Source organism: Stegodyphus dumicola, chromosome 1 (genome assembly GCF_044657685.1).
Source record: "Stegodyphus dumicola isolate Sdum_Otavi_A_Nest chromosome 1, ASM4465768v1".
Taxonomy (NCBI): Eukaryota; Metazoa; Arthropoda; class Arachnida; order Araneae; family Eresidae; genus Stegodyphus; species Stegodyphus dumicola.
In genome coordinates, this window is record NC_140768.1 from 280761478 (window position 1) to 280783564 (window position 22087).

At 31.4% G+C, this 22087-nt stretch overlaps 2 protein-coding genes across 2 annotated transcripts in view; one reads left to right on the forward strand and one right to left on the reverse strand.

Moving 5' to 3' along the window:
- The window catches only part of LOC118194274 (uncharacterized), a 40262-nt gene extending 38817 nt beyond the window's left edge, over positions 1–1445 (reverse strand). Inside the window, exon 1 of the mRNA XM_085807690.1 lies at positions 1286–1445. Within this exon, the coding sequence (XP_085663816.1) occupies positions 1286–1316 (31 nt within the window). The 5' untranslated portion in view covers positions 1317–1445. The remainder of the gene's footprint in view (positions 1–1285) is intronic.
- A 6703-nt stretch (positions 1446–8148) lies between these two features.
- The window catches only part of LOC118183199 (protein lifeguard 1-like), a 51451-nt gene continuing 37512 nt past the window's right edge, over positions 8149–22087 (forward strand). Inside the window, exons 1-2 of the mRNA XM_035352665.2 lie at positions 8149–8299; positions 20289–20403. Of these exons, the coding sequence (XP_035208556.1) occupies positions 20325–20403 (79 nt within the window). The 5' untranslated portion in view covers positions 8149–8299; positions 20289–20324. The remainder of the gene's footprint in view (positions 8300–20288; positions 20404–22087) is intronic.

A 22087-nucleotide genomic window follows, 5' to 3' on the forward strand; every position in this document is an offset into this window, starting at 1 on the left:
GCGGAGGAATGAGTGAATGGGAGGAGGAATGAGTGAATGTGAAAATTTAACCTGAAAACTACCTATTTTTATCCTAACTCAGAGGGAAACTTGCTATTTTGTTCTGTAATCTCTCATCTGAAATTAAGAAAGATGATACCCTAAAGAATAAAAGCATGCGTTCAAATCAGCAGTTTTTCCGTTACACTAAGAGATGTATTCAAGTGTATTTCTATTTCCGGTATTTTTAAGTGAGCTTTCCCTTTGGGTGAAAAGATCACATAAACGGAAGAAGGCGTGATCCCCGAATGACAAATTAGTTGTCAATCACCTCTTTTCATTTTCGCTGCATTCTAGGATTTTGGAAAACAGGAAGCAACGGGTGTCTTTCGTGGCTAACATGCCACATTTAACCCCTACAATTATGTAACATTTTGACGCCAGACGACACTTTTGAAATCGAGGAGCCTTTCTCCTGGGAAAGGGTGAAGTGCTGAAATAAAAATTTTAGTTCAACAGAGAGGAGTGAGAAAACTCGAGTGGAGTAAACAAAGAATAACAGGAAACTAATGTACTTGTATTCACTCCTAGCACAGGCTCAGTAAACTCCCAATACCCCCCCTTGAACATAATATTAAATCCTAAATACTTGTAAATTAATCATAAAAAATTATTACATCATAAACTAATATAATATTAAGAGCTGTCATCTCATAGAGTAGAAAAGGAGAAGACTAGTGCTGCCATCTATTGGCGTGGTGCCCTCAGAATGGGCGCCGGTATATATTATATACCAGTTTTAAAATCGTATAAATAATTTTCTGTTAATTATCACTTCTGACTGAAATGAAATAAATATATAAGATTCAGCATCTGTATATTATATATTAGCAGATTTTGAATTTTTTTCTTCCCCTCTAATAGAATTTATAAATCTTCAAACATGATACCTTGGAAAGAGGTATATTAATTTCATAACTGTAAAATATTGAGCATTCATAGGGTAGTATTGCATTTAGAATCAAAAGGAAATAACTAGAAACTTTACGATTACAGCTTTTGGTGTAGAAAAATTAGAATTTTTGGTAAACATTTTTAAAAAATTGGTAAACATCTAGTGCCTTTTAAAGGGTTATACAAAGAACAAAGGTGCACTATTTTATACATTTTATAACACCTTACATCTAAAACTACTGCGCACGCCTCTTCTTCCTGGTATTTCATAATTAACTCAACTGCTTTGACTCAATTTGTTATTATTTAAGTAGGATAATAAAAGCAAGATACAATTAATTTTCATACATACTCAATAAAAAGGTCAACATTCTCCACTCCATAGTAGTTCTTGCTTTTTTTTTTTGTTGTTGTTGTTGTTGTATGAGATGATGTTTAACAACTTTGGCTTTTAAAGCATACACAGGTTAAACTCTCAGAAGACGGTGAGAAATTGGAACTATTAAACACATTTACACATTTTCTTTCTAACAATAACGCGATACGGAAGCACTGTGTTTTTGATGTCATTACAATAATACTGATGAATATGAAAAGAATTTTATAAAAATTCCTAGAATAGCAGATTTTGATAAATAGGTTTACTTCACCTCTTTGAATTAAGTGCATGATAAAGCATAAGCTTTATATTTTTAAAACATGTGGAATCAAAGTAAATCAAAATATGAATTTCAGAGGATTAGGAATATATGCAAATTAATTAAATCATTTCCGTAACAGTAGCCAGAAGTATTACGAAATATTAACTGTGAAAATCCTCTGTGACTTTCAAAGCAGATGCTGAATGCGTCCTTTTTGTGGATTCTACGAAAAACAATGTTTATTCATGAAAAGCACAGTTGCTGACACCAGAGGTTATTTTTAATGTAGAGAATAAAAGTTATTATGCCACTTTGCCATGCGATTAAAGTAATGCAAAATAAATTTAGATTTCATTTTTATGATTTAATTTGGTGGTAGCCATTTTGACATTTGGTTCACTATAAAAGGCTTTTCACTTTTCAAATAGTTCTCACCAATATTATCGGCCTGCATTATTTTTAAAGAAATTAAATAATGAACAATCTGCATGAACGTATATATGTTTCTCGCATTGTGAAAAAACAATGGTAACTAGAGCCATCAAATTTTGAATAACGTAATCCTCCACTCGAATATGGGCATCTGGAAGCCCGAATTTGAAATCTGGAATTATTTTATTATTTATTTCATATAGATAACAATTTAACAGATTTCATAGAATTTGTTCTATATCTATTTTATATATATATATATATATATATATATAATTTATTTCCTGGATTTAAGTTCATACAACATTATATATATATATATATTTCGTTTTGTAAAACTTTAACGAATTTTTCATTAAGAAACTCAAAGATTTCAGAGCGAGCAATGGCAACACTACGGAATAAAACATTTTTATCTCCAGGGCGCGAGTCTGTCTATCGGAAATTCTAAAGATGTGTTGTTTTTTAATATTTTGTGACATTGCTGTTGAATTGAATTTTATGTAGTTTAAGTGCGAAGAACAGGAAATTTAATAAATAAAGGTAACACACAAAACTTTAAAGAAAAACGCCCCTTTGGGCGTAATATAATGTGTATTTATGTGTTTTTTATTTATTTATTTATTTTTATTTATAATTTTCATTTGTTTAAATATTTATCGTTACGAGCGAACTAAGTATGTGTATTCTTCTGCATGCTTCTGAAAATCTGATTGCTAATGATTGCAATATGATGAATATTTATTTTAATAAGGTAACCAAATAGGCTAAAGTTATGTAAAATTTCAATATTATTTTTGAAACTACACTCAACCTCTGAAATCTATCCGTAACATTTGGATTTGCATTTAGATTTAAAATTAATATGTGTTTTAAATTATTAAAAAATTCAAATGCATGATTTCTTTTGTAATTGATAAGCATTTTGATTACAAAAGCTGCAAAAGAAAGATAAGATAAATTTAATTTAATCAGTAGATGATTTCTTCTGTTTATTCCCTGAAAACAGACATCACTGATAGAAAAAATATCAAGTTGTCAGTATACAAACCAAAAAAGGTAAACATTTAAAAAATTGTATTTCATTGCATTGATAGCCCATGACAATGCAATAAACATTAAAAAAAAATCCCATAAAATTCGAAATTTTATTTACCACCTACAAGGAAACATCTTCGAAGTATTTACTATTTTCATTTTGAAGATTTTTCACTTGTCGAAAATATTTGTTTCAAATCTTGGGCGCAGGCGATCCAGTGAAATAAAAGCACAGCTACGACTTGAATAATTAATCCTTTTCTTTGCTAAGTAAGTGCAAAAATCTTCATATGATGTTGATTTACAATGAAACAATGTCAGCGAATTCGTTTTTATACCTTGGCTTTGTCATTTTGAACAGCTCATTTTAAATATAAGATTTTTAGATTCGATACTTTTAATATCTAAGAATTAATTCTTTAAATCTGAGGCTTATTGCGAATGCATAGCTTAAAATGTGCATCATCAAATTGTAATTTCTTTTTAATTCTTCCTTTTGTGATTTTTATATTTTAAAAATTTTTTGAATATTTATTCTTTACTTTTGGAAATTTTGATGGTAAATTATTCAACGTGTTAGACCGAAGTATATAACTTTCAAATTGCAAATTTTTCAAGAGAAATTTGCCATTCTTTTTTCCCTTTTTGAAATTTTAATGGTAAGTTTTTCAAGGTGTTAGACCGTATTTGATTGTAATTATGTATGACCGTATTTGATGCGTTTGACCGTCCTCATTTGATTGCTAGCAGCTCCAGCCATTAACCAAATCCGAGTGAAGTAATCTATAATTTTCAAATTGCAAATTTTTCAAGAGAATTTTGTCATTTTATTTATTTAGCTGCAATTGTGCTTATTAGACGATTTTGCACCATAAAATACTGAATATATGGCTCTGCTGCTGTTAACTATCATGATTATAGGTCAGCATTACACTAAACTGCAGTGGAAACAGGATTTTTCTTTACCCGGAAGAATAGCAGATATTGAATGTTGGCCGTTCATGTAGAATGAAGCATCACTGCATTATGAAAAACGATGGAGTAATATAGTGTAAATGACACTCGAGATCTTTAAACTCACGAAGTCCTCCACGAAGGCATCCATTCCCTTAGCTAGAGAGCCCTCGAGGGTGCTTATACCCTAACCAAACAAACCAAACCAGAACTTTAAATCCTGAAACAGTATATATATTTTTGTTTGTTTGTTTGTTTTGTTATAGGATTACCTGAATTCACGGTTACACACTTGTCTTCCAGCATCACTGGCAATATGGAAAGATGCTATACCATGGCATACATGAATGAGTTCTACAGAAATGCTATTTCTGCTTGCCATGCACCTTCTATTTGTCAGACTGTGTTTAGAAACGGCATTTTGTGTTATTTTTTAGATGAAACGTTATCTGATATAATTAACTGGCATTAAAAAATTTGCGTAATACAATTTCTTTAAAAAAAAAACCTTAATTTTATGCATTTCTTCGCTAATTTGCAAGCGTATATTGAAAATTTATATAATTGCAAATTTTTTAAATGTTAACTGATTTTTAGATTACTGTGGGTTCTAAAATTTATTCTTACACACAATCAGCACAACATCAATCAGAATCAAACAATCGGAACGCCTCCTCATTTAACTGCGAGCAGTTCCAAACAATTAACCAAATCCAGGTAACCCTCAAGATTAAACTTTTTTTTTCCGTAAACAACTCTTTTTTTTTTTTTTTTTTTTTCAATGAGAAGAAATTAATAATGAAAATTTTATTACTATTTCAAAAACCCATAACAATTACGACAGTATTTGTTATATCCTGGCATATTCTAATTTATTATAGGATAGAATTTCGAATTAATTTGATTTTAGAAAAAAAAATTTAATTCTACTTATCAAAAACTTGTTTCAAACCTAATAAAATAAGGAAATGGTTCTTCTGTTTTTATCTCCTGAAAAAAAATTCATTTCATAGTTCCCATGATACTTTTGTTGCTTAGATAAGATTAGTAATTTGCAGTTAGACTATTGACGTAAAAACTACACATATCTTCTCCTTCAATGATTTACTATTGACTTATCTCTTACGGATATCATATTCAGTGGGAAGAACATACCTACATTTTAAATTACGCTGACTTTATTTAGATCAGGGTGCCAAAAACGATACACTCGTATCACCAAGCGAGAAAAAGGACATGAAAGATGATGATAATAAAGAATGATAACAAAAATTGTTTTATTGCATAAGAGTATATTGAGTTTAACATTATTCTTCAGTAACAGAACCCGTATAGAAATTTAGGCACACTCATTAAGTTAAACCATATTTTGCCCCATTTGTTGAAATTTTCTTACTCTGCATTTTATTTCTAAATCGTAAAACATCTCATATTCCATGACACAGTTTTGGGTCACAATTTAGTATAACTTATTATTATCCTATTTTTTAATTTAAACTTCTAATTTGACTATAAATATTCTTCAAGTGTTCCAGAAATATTTGAACATTAACTCTTAAATATATTTCAGAAACATTCTGAAACTGTGTATCAATTATAGGAACGCTTTCTTTATTCCATGCATTTGCTTGTCTCACATTTTTCATAATTGAGTGCTAAATTTACTGGTGCTAACCTAACAACACGAACAATTCAGTTTCATAGTTATCCTGACATTCATGAAAATGATGTTATGAACGATCCTATATGATTGCCTAGTAAGAGCTTAGTTATAGCTTTTAATTATAATTCTTTTTTATCTCTATATTTCAAATTAATATTTGCATCTTCCTGGATTTGTTTTACAAGCATTGTTTCTTCTTCATCTTTATTGTCAAATGATAATTCCTCATTTTCATCTTTGTCGCTGTCTGGGATTCGTGATTTTCAACCTCAGCAAAATCATCTCTCTCTGGTTCATCCCAAGAAATAGAATTTTCTTCATCACTCTCGGATAGCCTCAGGTCTATCCCAAAAATTTTCCCTGCGGAAACTCTTTGGCATTTTCAAGGTAACACAGAAATGAACCTAAGTCGATTTCTGAAATGAAACGTTGCACTTAACCATTCGTCTGTGAGACGAATATTGTTCTAAAAATGCTACATGCAAAAATATATTTCGGTAAAAAGGAATGTTCTTATCTGTAGCAGCCAAGATCATATAAAGGTACTGAGTTGCAAGTCCCGCTTCCTTTTTCTTTATTATTTTAGGGAAGGCAGGGCAACGTTATTTGTTGTGGGCTTCGTCCAGGAGACGAATGGGTAGCATTCTAGGGTTAATACCCTTTATATCTGAATACATATTTTTTGGGTCTTCAGTGTTATCAATGTTCAATCTTGAACCTCGATTGCCATTAAAAGCTAGCTTGATAGATTCCGAATTTTTAGAATGAAATCTCAGTTTTCATCCATGGTTTTGGACCATATTCACTGTTCCGTGTACTCAAACAGAAATCTTTCTTATTATTTTGAACGCTTTTAATTCAGTATGTTTTGGCTAATTGACTGCATCTTAAATCACTTTAAATGTCCCGACTATGCAAATTTTCATTTTATTACCTTTTTCCTGCACTAAGTACGGACATTACCGCCTTCATCAATAACTTTCATGTGTAATTAACGCTTAATTACGTTACACGTACAAAAGAAATTGCTAAGATAAGCATTTCCAGTATCAGAGACAAAGCACAACGTGCCTTAATGAGCATATACCCTCTGATGTGCAAATATTCGAAGTTAAATATCAACGCTAATGAGCATATACCCTCAAGAAAAACGCTAAAAGAACACTCTATCTACAGGCAATCCGACCCATAATTCTATATGCCGCTCCGGCGTGGGCAGCTACTGCACGTTCAAACCGAGCAAGGCTTCAAAGTTTTCAGAGTAAAACTCTCAGATTCCTATCGAACTCTCCGTAGTTCGTTAGGAACACTGTCATCCATAATTTTTTAAAGATTTTACCATTAGATGCCGAATTACTAAAGATTACATTCAAATTCTACGAAAAATGTGATTCCTCCACTCACGAAGTTATTAAAAACATAGGGGAGTACGACTATCTAATCGAACAGCCGCATAAACGGCCCAGAACTATACATCATAATGTTAGATGGTAGTTCTTGTATATATTTTTATTATTTTCAACTATTTAATATAGATTTTGTTTCATCTTTATCATCATTTTCATCTTACTATTGTACGATACTGTGTCAAATCTACGATAATGTGTAAAAGATATGCCAAAATTTAGTTGCTATTATATCTTATCCAACGAAGACTTCATCTGTGGCCGATATATGGCGCCACCCCTGATCAACTTCTTCACTACTGAAGACTTTGCACTTTTATTACAAGTGCACAGGACTTTTCCAGTTTATGGAATTTAACGAACTTTTACAGGTCCTTAGGGGATTGATAAACATGTAGTGGTAAAGGCCCTCGGGTCGAACACCACTTAACGAATGATGATCTCCGATCTCCGATGTCGGTTCACTTTTCAAATTGTTGCCACCGAATATTGGAGCCCTGCGTTATTTTTAAAGTAATTAAATAATGAAGAATCCGCATAAATGTATATATGTTTCTCGTGCTGCGAAAAAAACAACGGTATGGAGACAACAAATTTTCAATAAGTTGTCCTCCACTAGAATATGCGCATCTAGAAGCCCGAATTTGGAATTTGTTTCATTATCTATTTCATAGTTGGGAAATTTCAACGAATTTTTGATTAAGAAACTCGGCGATTTCAAAGCGAGCAATAGCAAAACTGTACGAAAAAAAAAAAAAAATCCAGCGCACGAGATTGTGTATTGGAAATTGTAAAAATATGTTCATTTTCAAATTATTTTGCGATATTGATGTTGAATTGAATTTTATGGTTTAAGTTGAAGAACATGATATTTAATAAATAAAGGTAACACACAAAATGTTAAAGAAACGTCCCTTTGGGCGTAATATAAAATCTAAAAGATTTCTGATAATTAGCCCAAAGGACGTTAGCCCAGAAGGATTATTAATTTTGTTTTGGCATTTTGTAAAGTTATTTTCTCTTTAAATTTTCAATCCTGACATCACGACGGCAAAGCCAAGCTAGCTGACTTATGGAATTCTCCTTTCAAGTTCTTTGATTAACAAGTTGGCAACCAATTCTTTGGGTAACACTCCAATTTCTTTGGTTAAGAAGTTGGCAATACGACTTGCGATTGCATTCATTTGACATCGAGACCGAAAGCAGTAGTTGCGTAGAAAAGGGTTTTCGTTGTAAGTAGTCATCAGTAATCAAATATATTTTTGTATATGAGTTTTAGTGTATTGTTTACAAAAAGGGCATATTGTTTTGATTTTTATTTGTGAGTATAAAACCAAAAATGACTACTTTAATTTTGACGTGTGCTAATAATTGATATTTACAGTATTTGTTTTTTTTTTTTTTTTTTTCTCTTTTAATTATTGATGTGGCAGAAAAAAATCGATGTAAGAAAATTTATTGCCATTACAGGCGGCCCTCGATTTTCGAACATAATTGGTTCCTGTAAATGTATGCGAATGCAGAATGTCCAAAAGTAAAGGAATGTCCAAAAAAAAGAGAATAAAAAAATAGAAATTGTATTTTAAAACATTTGTTTATTAATAATATTATTTGTCTTTCATTGTGCATAATTAAGTTACCGAGGCCTGTTTAAGTGTTTTCTATATACCAAGCTTGTTTTCTTCATGTTGGGATGACAGTCAAAATACATGAACGTTTCATTCATATTTTTGATCGTTGAAGTCTTGACAATTTTATCAGCTTCTTCTTAACTTTCATTTTTATTTCATGTAACTTTTATTGCTCAATTAGTATTCATGTAATACAGGTGTTGAGTGAAATTCAGTCAACTCGTTAGTATCTTTGTTGTTGATGTCCAAGTGTTGTCCATTCATTAGGCTGTTTCAACTGCGATAGTTTTCAGATTTTCTTCTGCATTTATAAAGTTACTTATCAGTTATAAGCATACTTATTTCCAAGAATTTTTCATTTTTGACTTTTATTTCAGCCTTGAGTTTCCAAAGTTGTTTATTGCTTTCAGTATATTATAGTTCTTCCAAAAACCTCTTTATCTAAGCCCACATTTTCTATCAGTTGCCTTGATGGTCTGATTCATTATTGTTTTCATATAATATATTTTGAACATAGGTACCACTGTTTGATCCATGGGTTATATGGGGAGGGTAGCTTTCAGAGCAAGAAACCCAGCATTGATTTGCAAGTATAAATTCTGTGTAGATTTTAGATGTCCTGGACCATTGCCTAAAATTAATAATGCTTGAAATTATAAAATTGTATTTCTAGAATATTGTTGTCAGCACAAAGGAAAAATGAACCAATCTTCAGATGTTAATGCAGTAACCCAGCCATTTTTACTTGATTTCCAAATGATTGGAGGGAGCTGTTTCAGTGCTTTAGTATTTTCTTCTTGATCAACTAACATGCTTCAGTTTTAAATCACCAGCTAAGATTTCAAAAACCCATTTCAGTCAGTTTTTAGAATGTTTGTGTTCAGGGGCAACTGATTTTTCCGGTTGATCTTTACAATATGGTAACTGATAGTTTGGCGACATTTTGGAGGCGATAAAGGTTACTACCTGGGACTCTGGTAATAATGTGAGCAGTACTCAGTTCCGATTACGCATTATTTTGTGTGGGGAAAATGAGAGATCATGGGATATGTCATGTGATATTAATGGACGAATTACTGTTCTTTAATCGGGAAAAAATCTGCCAATTTTGTATTTGGCTTTATTCTGTGTTGTGTGAAATAGTGTTTGTGAATTTTTGGATCCCATGGCCGTAACTAAAGTGAATTCGAAATGGGTATTTAGTGGTATTGAAAAGGATAGTAATAAATGTTTTTTAAGGTTGTGCGAGAGAGAAATAAAGATGTTTTATTATGTTATTTATTTTACCTGGTATCTTGCTTTGAAAGATAAGTATGATTTTAAGGTTGATCTTTACATTATGGTAACTTGGCGATTTTTTGGCGAAAATTTCGCGACCAACTCTCCTACAGCAACCCTCTATTTTTTTTCTCCGCCGCCATTTTGTCTTCACGAAGTAAAGACATGTTTCTTTTCTTTTTATCTCCTGAACACTTCTTTCAACAATCTACTAGCCGAATTACACTTATGCTAGAAATTTTATCAAACAAAACTGCTTAATCATGACAAATAGTCACTGCAAAATTAGGAAAAACTGCACAATACCATCCTCCTTACGCATTTTTCAAAATAACACATACACATAAACCATGTACACGTCGACTTATTTTTACTTAAAAAAACATCCCAGAATTGCACAAAAATGGCATTGCGCACACTCTTCACTACATCCATGTACACTGCTTTTTTCTCATAAATTAAAAAAATTTCACGAAAATACATGACAATTTTCTCAATCTTTAAACCCGGTAAAAAGAACATATATGAAATTACCTGATCGCGAAAAAGTATTTACCCTTTCCAAATATGAACATTTCCACATATAAAATAAATAAAATATCCAAAAACTTTTACCTCTTAAATCATCTATTACATTACACACGTCACCAACGAATTCATACCGCAAGCATTACAAATACTTAGTATCAAATATTTAAATTATTTCCATGCACGTTTACTTCAACTTAAACGTATACCAAATTCCTACAAACATAAAATTCACAAAATAACTATCATTTAATTAAAATATCACTAAACCATGTATACGCCGACTTATTTTTACTTAAAAAAACATCCCAGAATTGCACAAAAATGGCACACCCTTAGCTATATCCATGTACACTGCTTTTTTCTCATAAATTAGAAAAATTGCACGAAAATACATGACAATTTTCTCAATCTTTAAACCCGGTAAAAAGAACATATATGAAATTACCTGATCGCGAAAAAGTAATGAACATTTCCACATATAAAATAAATAAAATATCCAAAAACTTTTACCTCTAAATCATCTATTACATTATACACGTCACCAACGAATTCATACCGCAACCATTACAAATACTTATTGTCAGATATTTAAATTATTTCCATGCACGTTTGCTTCAACTAAAACGTATACCAAATTCCTACAAACATAAAATTCACAAAATAACTATCATTTAATTAAAATATAATTAAATTCAAAAACACTACTTAAAATATAAATGAGCACATACATTAAATCAATACATACATAAGTACCCATTTCCAATTCATTTTAATTACGGCCATGGGATCCAAAAATTCACGAACACTGTTTCACACAACACAGAATAAAGCCAAATACAAAATTTCCAGATTTTTTCCTGATTTCCCCCTTTTCCGATTAAAGAACCGTAATTCGTCCATTAATATCACATGTCATATCCCATGATCTCTCATTTCCCTCACACAAAATAATGCGTAATCGGAACTGAGTACTGCTCACATTATTACCAAAGTGCCAGGTAGTAACCTTTATCGCCTCCAAAATGTCGCCAAACTACCAGTTACCATATTGTAAAGATCAACCTAAAACTTATTCAAACAAATTCTGAAAATGAAATTATTTAAGCTAATATTGTCCCAATACTTAAACAAAAACATGAAGATAATGGGACATTCCGTGTTTCATTGGATATCCTGTACCTCAAGTTATGCTTTTCATGCAGTGTGTACAATATTCAACTAATTTTTTCCTTTTAATAGTGTTCTATTTATTTTCTTTCCTCTGTGAGTATTGCTTTTAGTGGAATTTTGGAAGAAATGTCATGTTTCTTTATTCTTTCTTTGCAATTTGCATCATACATGCTTGGTAGGATTTAAGTGTGGAGAATATGAAATAGTTTGGTTAATCTTTGGATTATGGTAACTTGGCGACTTTTTAGCAAAAATTTGGCGACCAACCCTGCTACAGCAACCTGCAAGTTTTGTTTTGGATGCCATTTTGTTTTCACGAAGTAAAGGCATGTTTTTTTTTTTACTTAACATTTTTTCCAACAATCTGCTAGCCGAATTACGCTTATACTAGAACTTTTATGGAACAAAAATGCTTAATCATGATGAAGATTAGGTGCGAAATTGGGAGAAAGTGCAGAATTGCAAACTGCTTGCTGCGTTTTTAAGAATTGCACGTACATGGTATCATCCATGTACACGTCGACCTATTTTCGCTTAAAAAAACATCCCAAAATTGCACAAAAATGGCATTGTGTACACTCTTGACTTTATCCATGTACACTGCTGAAGTCCTAGCTAGTAACCTTTATTGCCTTACCAAAATGTCGCCAAACTACCTGTTACCATATTCCAAAGATTAGCCAATAGTTTTAATAAATTCAATACAATTATTGTGTGATAACCACAAACAAAACATTTATGCTGTATTTTTAAAATTATTATCTTGACAGAAATTGAATATACAGATAACCCTCTTAAACAAAAAAACAAAAACTATTATTTTAATTTAATGCAACTTCAATTTTTTTGTCGTCATTGGTTATGCTCAGTATAATCAAACGAGAATGTTTTTTTGGTGGAATGAGATCCCTTTCATTTTCAGAATTTTTTTCTTTATTTAAACTCCTTGCATCTTCTTCCCTCTTAAAAAAATCTGTAATTTTACTTTGCTTACTAGTTCTTACCAGACCAGGTCATTTCTCGATATGGTGTTAGACAATTTTGCAGCTCCCTTTTGAATTTTCGGCTTTTTTCAGCAGAAGGTTTTGCCAAGATTTTCAGCTAAACTTAGGCCTTCTTTTAATTATTTTAGTGTTAAATTATTAACGGCAAAATCTTCATCAGTGCTAGTGTCCTCAGAATCGATTTGATTTGTAGCCTTGGATGACATTTCTATCAAATCTGCATCTTCAGTTTCTTCTTCTACTAATAAATCTTGAACGTTCTTCATTAGCCATATCCAGGAAAACGTTTGCCTCCAATTAACTTAGCAAGTTCTAATATAGCACCAATTTTTTTTTCTGACGATTCACGCACATTTTCTATTTTAACTGACGAGGGCAATATGTTCTTCCAACATGCATGTATCATTTATATTTTCAGTTCTTTAAGCGACGAGTATTTTTGCCTTGTCGTGAAGTAAAAACTGAATTAATCGAATGAGAAATACTGAAGAGTCTGTGAAAAACTGTTTTCTTTTGTTATTTGCTTAAATTCTTTTATACATTGTTCTAGATTTATTATAGTATTTGAATAGAACATATGGCAACGATTAGATTAATTCTTAAGATGATATAAATTTTGTGCATTCTGAGTTATGAAATGAATGAAATGTAACACTGTTAAGTGAACCTAGGGTCAGAGTGTCTCTATTGTAAACAAATATAGTGAATTTTAAAGAGTGCATTTATTGTATTGAGGTTAATGCAGTATTGATGAAGTAGATTTAATCTAACCCAATAAGTTTAAGTGAAATGCAAGAAAAAAAGACGTATAATTTAATATTTCGCACAAGGAAGTCATGTGGTGTACACATCAGATTTTGTATCTTTATCGGACATATTTTGGGATTGAAACTTAATGTCTTAATGCAAAAAGTTATTCTTTAACCACTTGCGCTAAAAAGACATGCCACTCACGTCGAGATGCTTTTGTCTCAAACCACGAGCGACATGAACACCACGTCGGTAGGCATTTATCGCAAAAATGAAAATAACGTGGCGCGCACGTCGCCTAACAACAAGATTGTTAATTTCTCGAGTTACAGCTCTGGATTGCACTCGCAGACGCGGAGTGGCGTAAATGAGACACTTTACCACTTGTTATATTGTAGCACACAGCACCGTAGCCGTGGAGTTTAGTCGTAGTGCAAGTGGTTAACACTAGAACGGCAGAAAAATCTTACCTACTGGAACAGCAGTAAGGAGTCATTTTGACTCTTCGATGAAAGTACTGAAATAACAATGGTAAAACAATTTTAAATGCCATACATTGTCACAAATATGTACTTTATTTCATAATTTATATTTAATATCACATGATTCATTTTTTAAAATACTGTAAATGTATGGAGTACATGGTGATCAATTGGATCATACTACAATTACTCAAATAACTCATTAATTTGATATAAGAATTGATTTCAAATAAATGGTTTCACAAATTAAAACTAATCTTAACTAAAATAAAATACAATTTATATAATATTTTTTTATATACTTACTCGTAGGATGATTCACTCTCTAAATCCAGAAATGATAAATGTTCTGTGATGTTTCAGTCGTATCATTATCTGTGTAGCTGAATGGAATATGTAAATCATTTTGTTTCAGTTCTATTTAAAGTTTAAAATATTAGAGATTACACATATGTATTAAGAATTAATGCATTTGATACAAAAATAATTTTTAACAATTTTTCCAGTGCATTTTCCGCACACAACTTTGGAACAAGATGCACAATATTCTTGAGATTTGTTTCCACTGCATCTCTGTGCTTGTTACTTTTTTCTCTTTATATCCATTTTCTTTTATGTGTTTTTTCTGAAGACTCGGGAAGAGTCTTTGGGAGTTATGAAGCCATATGTACCACTCTTAATTCCTCTCCTAATTTCAATAGAAAATCTCTCCTGATAATGGTGTTTCCTATTACACTTTTATAAATTATCCAGGCGTTCAAAGCTACATGATCCAAAATATTGAAAACGATATGTATAGACCATCGTCTAGAAGCCGATTAACTGAATATTTTTGTCACATCTGCTCACGAATATCCACACCATACTTTGTTGCGTTGTAAAATGCTATTGAATCGGGCAACTTCTTGAGACTGTCTTCAGTTTTTACTGTAGAATGTAATGAGCTCAGTAGAAAAACGCTTTTGTTTCTTTTGTCTTGATAGATGGTAAGTGCGATATATTAATGTTCCACTATTGTCGGTGAATAAAGATTACTACGCATATTTTTCAAAGATATAGGAATTTCTCTTCTGTTCTTTTTCATTGTGCCAACCATAATTTTTTTAAAAAATTATTTTAACATTTCTGCAAATTTAATTCTAGTAAAATAGTTATCCGTACCAATATTCCTCCCTTTGTTTAGATTGGCTTTGTTATTTTATGACATTTTCAGACAAAAGTAATTAAGGATTTGCTGTTTAATCTTTTCCTAGATAAGGAAATTCTTTCAAGAGGTATTTAGTATCAGCGTTGACAGATAAACAAAATTTTATCCCAAATTCATCAGGTTTATTAGGCATATATTGTGTAAATCTACACTTAGCTTTAGATGGGAATAATTGTTCATCAACTGTAATATTTTGACCTGGCCGGTAGCACGTTTGGCAGTTTTCAATAAATTTGTTCCACCTATCTGATGGAAGAGCAAATTTATCAGTCTGTAATCCAGTAGATCTTGTTATCTTTTCATCAAAAGTTGAAAATCGTTTTATTTCTTTGAATCTATCTCTTGATATAGTTTCTTTGCAAAATGGTTTCTTTCCGAAGCCTCGCGCTTCGGAACACAAGGAATATAAATCTAAGCCTTTTGGTCTTTTTACTCCTCGAACATATAATGTAGCAACAAAAGCATTTAACTCAGCCAGAGATAACTTCCAGTCTTTATTTCCAAGTTGCCGATGAGCTTCGGATTCTGTGCATTTCTTTATATGCAGCAATAAAAAGCTTGAAAGCACTAGACACTTTGTCCTCAGAAACACGACTCTTTGCAAAAGATGTTGGTCTTCCTGTTTCCTTTAGAACATTATAAGCAGGAACACGGCTGCAGCCTGAATTTTTGGAATTATTTCATTCCATATAGTGTTATCAGAAGCTGTAAAAACAGTTTTGCAAATACCTGATGGTTTTTGCCCATTTATTTCTGCTGAGTTCTTCGTTTGCTTCACTGTCTTCGGATTCACTAACAGTTTGTGTCTGGAATTCATCTTCAGTTTCTACAGAAAAATATCTATTTCACCTCTGTGAGACTCATTTTCTTATAGTTTCTGCAACAATTTTTAATTTCTTCATCTGTAAGACCTCTTTTCTGCTTATTAAATATATTTTGTAAAAGTTGAAAAAAAGTAGAAAAATCTCAGACTATCAGAAAACAATAGGGAATATATTTTAGCGTATGATTCTTACAGCGTAAAAGAAAGGTGATAATGAATTTGACGGCAGAACTAATATGTACTGAAATACTGATTTGGGATTACCGAAAAAACCTCTGTCCTTATTGTTATCACCTGCAGTAAGTAAGCTGAACTAACAAACCGGAAAGTACATCTATAAAATAAACTATTTCTGAAAAGAAATGTAAGCATGAAAAACCCTGCATCTACCTTTCTTGCAATATTTCCTTCAAACGCATAGATAATTGCAAACAAAGGAACAACTTATATAGACATTACAAAGTAGTGAGACCACCCAGGTTTTTATCCCTCTGAAAGATAGTATGAATGCAATCGAAAAATCCTTATCAGTGAATGTTTTTCATGGGTTATTTGACAATGCCTCGAGCAGAAAGAGGGATAAAAGTAAAGGGGTCAAAATGCCCCCCCCCCGTCTGCCGTTCTAGGAATACATGCCAGTATTTAAAAACTAACAAACCTAGAATGCTGAACATTTTTTTACAAGTATTTGTTATCTATTTAGGAAAAGTCAAAAAATTTAAAATAATTTCTTCCAATAAAACAAAAGTAATCAACGGTCAAAAGTGTTCAGGGGTCAAAATGACCTCTTCCGCCGTTCTAGTGTTAAGATACCGTTGCTCCACACAGACTGACCACCAGTGGCGTGAGACACTTTTGTTCTCAGGCCATGTAGATAATGATTCAAATTTTGGAAGCTGAACATTCAGGTTGTGCATTTTAGAGCTCTTATTGTGACATCGTGTCGTTCATCTTCTGCGATAGTGAGGTTCGTTCCTCCTTCATTGTTATTTGGTGACTGTGGTCTTTTGTGTCTGAGTGTTGTTTCTATTGTGCTATACTTTGATGGTTATGGAAGGAAACGATTTTTCATTGTTACCTGTTAAAACTGAACGGTTTGTAACCACCATGTGGCTCGTCTCACTGAGGATTTTTTGCTTACGGGAACTGGATTTTGGAAGATAACTGGCAGGATGTACGAAACAAGGATTCTTATGTGTTTGACCTCTAAAAGACTGAAAACTTATATTTTGGCCACCGTCTTCAAAATGGACTATGTTGGTGCTTTGCTCAATATGGACAAATTTTGTGCGGATTTTGTTAAATTTCTTGGGATTGCTTGGGTAATTTTCTTATCGTGTTAGAGCAAAACCATGTTATAGGATGCTGTATTGTAGGAGGGTTCTCCCAATTTATGATTTGTGTTACAGCGAAACTGTGTTGTATGAGGGCTATCAGTATTTTGCATTCCAAGTTTTCTTGTAGATGTTTTCAGGTTTTCTCATGTAAAGTATTTGTATATTTAAACTGATCCATATTATTTTCTATAAGTACTAAATTTCTTATCCCTGAGGTGCAGAATGCCCTCAACTTGCTTAATAGTAGACAATGCATTTTTTGGGTTCAATTTTTCACTTTGCATGCACAATAATCTGTCAGCCAAAACCAAATATATTAAATTTTGATTTCTCTATAACATTGTTCCAATATGATAAATACTTGCATACCATAGATTTTGTGAATGCCAGGTGTATTTTCCATGTTTTCTTGTTGGCTAAGAATTTCCTTCTTGCTGATCACCCATGTAATGTATTTATGAATCCAAATGACTCTTCTATCAGTTTCAGGGTTAACTTTAATTGTGAGTTCTTCCCAATCTGCTGCAAGTTTTAAAGCACTGATTTTGGGGTCTTGCTTGATATTTCATAGGGTAATTTTTGATTCCTTGGTGTTAGCTGGGAATGTAGTGTAGATCATAATGATTTTATACTGCTCCATGCAGTTTCCATTGTTTTAATACATTAAAGATTGTTAAATTCTTTACATCAAGAATTTTTGGGATATTATGAATACCATATTTAAAATAGTGATCAGTTGTACTTCTAACAGAACGTGTCGTTAAGTAGTAGCATTGCGTCACTTTCAGTGCAGATATAGAAAAGTTCATACTTTTGCTCAACATAAGTACTATTGCTAAATGCATATAATAATCGATGGGTCATGTTTCATTTAAAACACAAAATTATTAGAAACATCTTTCAGAACATCTCAATAAAACTTTCGAATATTCAAATTGTTATGGGAGTTACTCTTAACACTCAATGAATAAATTATTTTGTTATTTTTATTGCAAAGATGGTTTTGATTATATTAATTTTGCAACAAGCAAAATAAATATAATTGATTATCTGCCCAGCTATTCCATAAAATTGCCAATTGGTGACATTTTTGCCAACCTAACAAATAAAAAACAGTAGCCATTTAAAAAAATTGGCAGCATCCATAAAATTACATAAAGCAGCAACAAATTAACAGAATTACAAATGTAAAAAAAGTTCCATAATGTAAAATTTACATTAAACAAACATCCATAATGAAACATTTAAAACTTAATAAAACAGTAACAAATTAGCTAAACTAAAAATGCAACAAACATCCATAATAAACACTTTCTGTTTTCTCAGTCTTCTGTCCATGCGCTCAGCTATCCGTGTTAAAAACAAAAACGTAGATAATTGCAGAATTCTTTGGAAATTGCTCTGCTGAGTGAACTGGTACTGCGTCCATATAAACGACTTATGTCAACTTAAAAAGAGAGAACTGCATAAATGAACTGCATTCAGTCCGCATTCCTACACTAGTAGGCAAAACAGTATTTTTCTGAAAAAATGTAATATGTAATTCATCACTAGAAAAAAAAATCTGCAGACACTAATTGCAATAAACAGAAACCACAAACATGACTCTTGAATTTCATAACTGCATGAGAAATACTGCTATCACTACCAGGATAGATTACTGCACTGCTGTAATGTATGCACAGCCATTAGTGGGTTGCCAGATAAATAACATTTTTGTAAAATTGTGAGTTGCTTACTTTGGTGACATAGCACTTGCCCAGGAATCTTGTCAAGATTAAGCAAATAATTGATTAAATAAAAAATTTGGAATCACTTTCAATATTTGTTACAAGATCCGTGCAAATAAATTTTTCCCTTGCATATTTATGGTTTGATATTCTTTTAATTCAGCTGTTATTTAAAATCGCATATGTTTTTTGATTTCATTAGTGCTTGCTTTTAAGTGAGTTTAGCGTATTATATGAATTATATATATTAGTGAAAGAAATACTAGTAACCAGAATGTAATAAGCATTATGCAGTTCTTAATTTGATACCTACTTTTATGAACCAGTCAGATTCTGGTTGTATAGCTTGACAATCACATAACTTCAGTATTTCCATTTAAATAGATGTGGGTTCAATAAATCATACTGTATACACACAGAAGTTTTGCTGTTATTTCTAAATTTAAAAATGTGTTAAATTTAAAAATCTTTATCCTACAATACATTTTTAAATTTAGAAAAGGATTGTTCATCATCTGTATGAATTTGTGGATACTGACAAATTGAACATGGTTTTATGTATCTATTTTTATATGACTGATTTGATGGGTGAAAAACTTGATAAAAATTTTAGTGAAGGCACTATTAATACAAAACAGCAAGTTCATATGTTGTACAAATGTCCTGTGTTGGTCATTTAACAGAGATATTATTTTGTTACTTTGCAATTGGAACAAATGGGTTGTTTTAAGAAAAAAATTGTTTATTTATTAAAATTTATAAATTATATAGTATTTTTAAATTGCACTTGAGGTTTAGTGTCAAAATATGAAGTATCACTCAGTATAAGTTGAAAGAAAAAGTTGCCAAATGTAATTTTGAAGACCTTCAATGTTGAACACCTTTTGCCAGATAAATATTGTTTTAAAAATTATGGTGCCACTTACAATGGTATTCACCAAAGGGAAAGATGCCTTGTGGAGGAACTGGCTTGTATTCACATTACGCTTGGCAAAAACCACAAAAATACCATGCAGCCAGCTTGTACTTTGGGATTCGAACTCGAGATCAAACTACCAGTGTTCACCGACTTTACTGCTTGGCAACTGTATAGGATCAGTGGTATTATTTGGCATAACATTTTAAAACTTTCTTGAGGTGGTATTGCTGACTGGAAAGCCCTATTTATATAAATTTTCTTTGTTTCTGTTCTCAGATTGATATGATATGTTAAAAAACTGTTTAATATATATATATATATATATATAAGTTTAATAATAGCTTAATGTTATTCTGTAGTCATTTCAGCACCTGAAATAGTTCCTTGTCTCAAAAATGGCAGACTTTGATTCAGAATATTCCAGATTTGGATCAGAGTTTGGTAGCAGCTTTTCTGAGAAGAGCATACGAATGGGTAATTATGCTTTACATTTGTTTTTTATATGTATTTAAAGATAAATTATTGCTTATATAGTACAGAATCTGAGATCTGGACACATCACGATTACGGTGACTCTGGATTCCCATATGTTACATCATTAGTTTAAATCTAAGATGACACATAGAAATTATAAAATTAAAAATATTCAATAGTTTGTAAAATAGTGAAGCATTTATGATCTTAAGGGAATCAAATAAAAAAAAACCTCTATATTTATTTATTATTATTATTATTATTATTATTTTGTTAAAAATTTCTTTCAATGTAAGTTAATTGAAGTTGCTCAATTTTTTATGTTAATCCTGTCTCTTTAATTCTATAGATGTAATTTCTTGTTCAGGTACAAAGCTCTGTTGCTCAAGTATTGTAACTGCTGTGTTCAGAATTTCCATTAAATTGCCAAGCAAAATTTTGTCATTCTTAACAAACCTCTCTGTCGCTTTCTTCACCGTCAGTAGCAATATTTTCTGGATTTAGGAGCATACTACAAATTTCGTCATACGTTAGTTGATTAATGATTGGGACGTTGTCATCACAATGAAAAACTTCTGTTAAATCATTTTCATTTATTATCTCTTCTCCAATTTTTCTTCACAAATTCCATTAAGTGGAAAATTTTGCTTCTTATTTGCAATATCCGACAGCCTTTCAATAAAGTTCTATTTTGGTAACTTATTATACAATATTTTGAATCTGAAAAATAAACAAGGTATAATGCTATAAAGTACATTTTACCAAACAGTTCTTAGCAAAAGCAAAATTAGCTATATAATGATTTGAAAATATCTTCTTCCTAATTTTTTCATAGTATGAGTTTTTCAAATGTAATTTTCTCCGAATATTCAGAGTTCTCAGATTATGCATGAGTTTTCTCTATAAAATTAATTTTACACTTCCCCCCCCTTTTTTTTTTCAAAATATTTCTAGCTTTTTGCTTTTACAGAATTGGTAGGGATAATTTTTCGGTACTATTCAGTTTTGAGGGCCGTAAAAAAATCACCAAACTATTGTTGATGCCAATGCTGCCAAAAATTATTGTGGCAATCCTAACGCAAGAAAGGAAGTATAATAGTAAATAACTATCTAAGATTGTTGTTTTAATTTAGATAAAAGGTTAATTTTATATAATACTTTTTTTATTATTATAATTTATATAAAAAAAAAGGGCTAAACATGACTGAATGGAAGCATAAGAGTAAATAACTATTTCTGATCATTATTATAATTTATATAAAAATTGCTAAACATTACTGAATGGATGCCTGCATCGCTATTTCACTACTGAGTTATCACTAAAGCATAGTTTCATCTCGTTGGTTGCTCAAACATAATTTTCTATAATGAATGATGCCTTTTCTTTAAAAAATTCTCGGTAAAGTGCAGAATCGCTCACTTATTTGTTTGCTGCTTTTTATAAGAGTAAAAAGTTGGATTTTTGTCAAATTTCTTTTATTTTTTGAGTGAAAATAGGTCGATGTGTACATAGATAAAGTCAAGGGTGTGCACAGTGCCATTTTGTGCAATTCTGGGATTTTTTTTGAAGTGAAAATAGGTCCATGTGTACATGGATACCGAGTATGTGCAAATCTTAAAAACGCATCAAGCAGTGGGTTGATTCTGCATTTTACCCAAAATTCTGTTGCACACTTTTCGTCAT